The sequence below is a fragment of the Notothenia coriiceps genome, unplaced genomic scaffold, assembly GCF_000735185.1.
Source record: "Notothenia coriiceps isolate Sejong01 unplaced genomic scaffold, NC01 NC01_scaffold00036306, whole genome shotgun sequence".
NCBI lineage: Eukaryota > Metazoa > Chordata > Actinopteri > Perciformes > Nototheniidae > Notothenia > Notothenia coriiceps.
Genome location: NW_011369007.1, coordinates 44861 through 49466, shown reverse-complemented (window position 1 = coordinate 49466; position 4606 = coordinate 44861). Strand labels below are relative to the sequence as shown.

The following is a 4606-nucleotide window of genomic DNA, read 5'->3' as shown; positions in this document are numbered from 1 at the left end:
CACACCACAACCTGCCACTAACTTGTAAACCCCTTCTATTCAATTAAACACCATTCAATGCGTTTATTTATTGTAAAACCACAATTGGGCTTATTTTAATCTCACGCACGCACACACAACACCCACACCACAACCAACTTCTCCGGCCTCCATCTTCTGTTTTCATTTACTCGCTTCGTTATCTGCAGCTTCAATCTTGTAGGGCTACTCATCTCGTTTCTTGTAGCCCTTCGAAAGGGTTTTGGAGGTTGATTGGCCTCGTGAACGTTGTTTGCTTCTTGTCCGCAGCAGTGCATGGGAAAGGCAGTTTTCGAATGTATTGAATGAATCAAAGTGGGTCGGTCCCGTGATTTTTTCTCTTTGGCTCCCAACACACAGGTTGGCACGGGGGTGCAGAATAGTTTCCCCCTACTTTTTGGTCCCCGGTTTCTTTAGTAGAATTGTTCGTTCGGGTAAATGAGATGGGATTAGATATTTTATTTTTAGTTTTTTCTCTATCTTGTGAGCTTCCCAACGTTCCTCTATACAGTGTTGTTTCATTCTTGTGAATGCGCGAGCTGATGACGGGTCACGTCCAAGACGAGTTACCTTTTTTTTTCCCTCAATTTGTGTGGAAAATTGGGCGGGGATTAAATGGCGTTACTTTTTGATAATGTGGCGGGCCTTTTAGAAATCTCGCAGCCATTATTGCTGATTATTGCGGGTTAAATTTCTGGGCGATCGCAGAATTGGGCCGTTTTTTCTGGAGGGTCTCTAGGTAAAAAAAGAAAATGCTTCGCGGGCCTGTTTGGCTATTTTGGGGTTTACTCGTCGGCAGTGACTTCTCCACACGCACAACGAGAGACAGTGGCACTTTCTTGGGATGTTTAAGGACGGTGGAAGTGGGTAGTGACATTTTTTAATCCCTTATGCAAGCTGGTTGTGGTTTTTTTAGTCGAGGTCGACTTGTTTTAAAAACGCAATGCATTAATGTGCTAAACATTCACGGAGTAATCCACATGAATCAAATGGGAATAAGGGTTTTTAACACAGCCACGGAATAATATTGCCAAACTAGTTAGTGAATATAGCAAACTTTATTCAATAAGTCAAGTATTTACTCCCGGAAAATGTTTATGTATGATGATATATTGTTAACTTAGCTCACAATGGAAACAACGTCGGACATCTACAAACGCGTCCTGTATCCGATCTCAAAATGTGCCATTTGCACAATGTGTCATGTATGCAGCCCTTGTTTTGCACTTGCGCGCATGTCGCGGCACTTTGCGAGCGTCTAACGGCTCGGGCTGCATTTTACACCGAACATATAATATACCGTTCTAAACATCTATTTGCCGCCGAACGCCACCTCGCTCAAGTCGACCCAAGTTATACCGTCATATACCGTATACCACGGTATGATGTCAGCAAGGTATGACGGTATGAAAAAAATGATACCGCCCAAGCCTAACTTGAATACGTTATGCAAATATGCAACTTGTTTGTTGAAATGTTAATAAATGGGAGCTTCCTCAAACAGCCATCTCTTTCCCGACAATCCCCTCTGTGCACTTACATATGGTAATTAAACATTAAAACACCTGCGGCTTATAGTCCAGTGCGGCTTATATATGTACACATCATTCAATTTAGCTGCTGCGGCTTATATTCAGGTGCGCCTTATAGTCCGAAAATTACGGTAGATGTTATTAGCAAAATTAGAGCTACAACCCAGCTTCCGGCTTTGGGCATTCTGGCTACGCATCACTCATTCACCAATGGGTAATGTTTAGATGGCTTTTAGGAACTTCCCCTCGATTCTATTGGCTCTAACGGTTCAAAAGAGGTGTCAATCATCAAAATCGACCAAGGGCGGCCAGAGATATGGCAAATGACCCCAGAAGTGGGTTTATTTTTCTAAATCTCTCTAAAAAAGGTCAAATGTCACTTGTTTTGCATCAATCTTGATACAAGGTTCCTATTATATGTTATAGTTTGGATTTGTAAAGCTTTTAGTCTACTATCCCATCATTCAAGGGTGGTTTTCACTATAAGTCAATTGTTTTGGGAATGTCATTTTCGAGCCTGAGGCCTGAAAAACAGGCTCAGGGCTTAACTGGTTAAACAGAGAATTTGATGACGACTTTATAGTTTTGACTATAATATACATAATGTAAGTAGGCAGACAGTAAGGCATGTCATGTATAATGTTGTTTGAATATGCTCTTCAGTGCCCCCCTCAGCCTGTGAGCCTCTGGTGTGGTCGTGTGCTGAGCTTCCCAGTGACGGCCAGACAGTGGCGCTGCTGGCCAGCGTGTTGGAGAACCCTCTGGAGTTTTACTGCCGCATCAACAATCCCACAGGTAGTGTTGTTTGTCCATCATAGGGGGCTGTAGATTATTTCATAATTTACTGCACTCCCAGAATGATGGACATAAATTAACAACGTATTTTAATTGATGTATTGTGCCAAGCTTATGTTCATTTAATTTCCATCTAAGATTTGATGATTTGCTACTATTATACTTTAATGTGTCCTTTTTCTCATCTTGTCCATTGTCAGACCATCAGCGACTGATAGAGCTGGGCGCTGAGTTGAAAAAGCATTGTGAGGCACAAGCCTCCCCTTTTGAGCCCAAAGTGGGGGAGCCCTGCTGTGCCATGTTTCCTGGTGAGATCATTGACTGAACTGTTGAAACATAAAGGGCTTGAAACGTTGGCATTCAAGTCGGAACAAGATATTCATTGATCTTGGTTTACAATGCTATCTGGATCAATGTATTGTTTTTAAATTCAATGCAGTTTTTACATTTCATCTGCAAGTTGAATGCATGATCTGTTGACAAATGGAACTTTTCAAACAACCTCTATCAGATTATATTCAGAATTCTCCTTTTTATTTTCTGTTTTTCTGGGATTTACTTTAACATGATGAGCTTTCTCGCTCCCCAGGTGATGGAGAGTGGTATCGGGCTTTGGTCAATGAGCTGGCTAAAGAAGTGTCTGTAAACTTTGTGGACTATGGTTATACCATGAAAGTGGAAAAGAACCACATTCGATCCATTACACCTGGACTCCTGACTCTACCCTTCCAGGCAATTCGCTGTTGGCTCACAGGTAGGTGTGAGAGAGGGAGGAGAGTGTGAATAAGAAAGGAAATGAATTCCTTTTCTCCATGATGAGAAAGTAGCAGAGGGTGTTTCTGGGGGGCATTTTCACCCAGGTTGTGTGGTTTCTCACAAAGCTTGTGTGTGTTGTGTTTGGACTCAGGTGTGCAGCCCCTGGGATCTGAGTGGAGCAGTGAAGCACTGCTGTGGTTTCAGAATCTTGTGGACGGCGAGCAGCTCTCTGCACGGATCCTCTCTCTCACTGAACAAGGCTACGGTGTGGAGCTGGAGAGCAGAGGGCACAATGTGGCCGCTGCTCTTATCTCGGAGCAACTAGCCATAGGTCCTGAAGGGATTCCCAAAGAGACAACCTCAGACTCTGGACAACAAGAGAAAACACAGGAACATAAAGAGACCCAAATAATTGTGCAAGCCTCCACACCGACAGGAGCCAAAGAGATACCAACTGAAGGGCCGACTGCAATGCCGTCAGAAGGTCAGATAGAGGGCCAAAAGGTGAAAAGGAATGGTTGATGTTTTTAGCTGCCCTGTTGCAATTATGTGTTGTTGTTTTTGTCATAGTCCCATCTTTCCCAGTGGACTGGAAGACAGTGGAGCTGCCTCTTAACGACACCTTTCAGCCCTGCTTTGCAGCAGTCACCAGTCCTTCCCTCTTCTACCTGCTCGCCCCCAACCAGGGTAAGAACACTTGGATTTTTTCCCCCGTCTGTCATAAGAAGATTCACAAATGGTTAAACGTTACCACTCTTTCTTGTTGTTATTGTGGTGTCTTGTTGTGCAGTGGACCACCAGAAGCTTCAGGAGGTGATGACGGAGCTGGCTGTGTACTGCAGCAACATCCAGGCCTCCTTATCCTCCACTGTCCTGAGCAGACCCACATCTGGAGCTGCCTGCTGCGCCCAGTTCTCTGGTGAGGAACACTTATGGCGCATTCACACTACAGCGCGGAGCTCGCTTTAAGCATGCCGAGCCGTGCGGGGCCTGTTTTTGGTTGTGCTTACACTTGGCCTAGTTCTGGCCTGGGGCTACTTTTTCACCTTTTTTCTGGCCCGACTAAATCGTGGTTCTATCGAGGCCAACAAACAGGGCTGAGTCGGGCTGAGTTTGCTAAACTAGAGAGAGAATCGCTGTCAAGGGGGCTACAACTACAACAAGATGAACACATTTTACCGTGATTTAATTGTAATACACGTTTCAAAGTGATGCCGAAGTAACAACTTACTGATACCGGTTATTAAAAACCATGAATTAATGCTTTGACAAGTCGGTAGGCGAAAAACCTTTTAAAATGCGTGATCTTCTTATTATAGACACATGCATTTCCAAACATTTGGTCAACCTACGCTGTAAAATGTATTATCTCTTTGATTTACACACGGCATCTCTGTCTGTCCGTCCTGGGAGAGGGATCCCTCCTCTGTTGCTCTCCCTGAGGTTTTCTCCCATTTTCCCCTTTAAACTGTGGGTTTTTCTCCAGAGGTTTTTCATTGTACGAT

The 4606-nt window shown here is 44.0% G+C and overlaps 1 protein-coding gene across 1 annotated transcript in view; it reads left to right on the top strand.

Annotated features, from left to right (window-relative positions):
* The window catches only part of tdrd1 (tudor domain containing 1), a 14794-nt gene that overhangs the window by 6012 nt on the left and 4176 nt on the right, over nucleotides 1-4606 (top strand). Inside the window, exons 16-21 of the mRNA XM_010792118.1 lie at nucleotides 2214-2345; nucleotides 2546-2653; nucleotides 2935-3099; nucleotides 3253-3585; nucleotides 3672-3788; nucleotides 3892-4020. Coding sequence (XP_010790420.1) covers nucleotides 2214-2345; nucleotides 2546-2653; nucleotides 2935-3099; nucleotides 3253-3585; nucleotides 3672-3788; nucleotides 3892-4020 — 984 coding nt within the window. The remainder of the gene's footprint in view (nucleotides 1-2213; nucleotides 2346-2545; nucleotides 2654-2934; nucleotides 3100-3252; nucleotides 3586-3671; nucleotides 3789-3891; nucleotides 4021-4606) is intronic.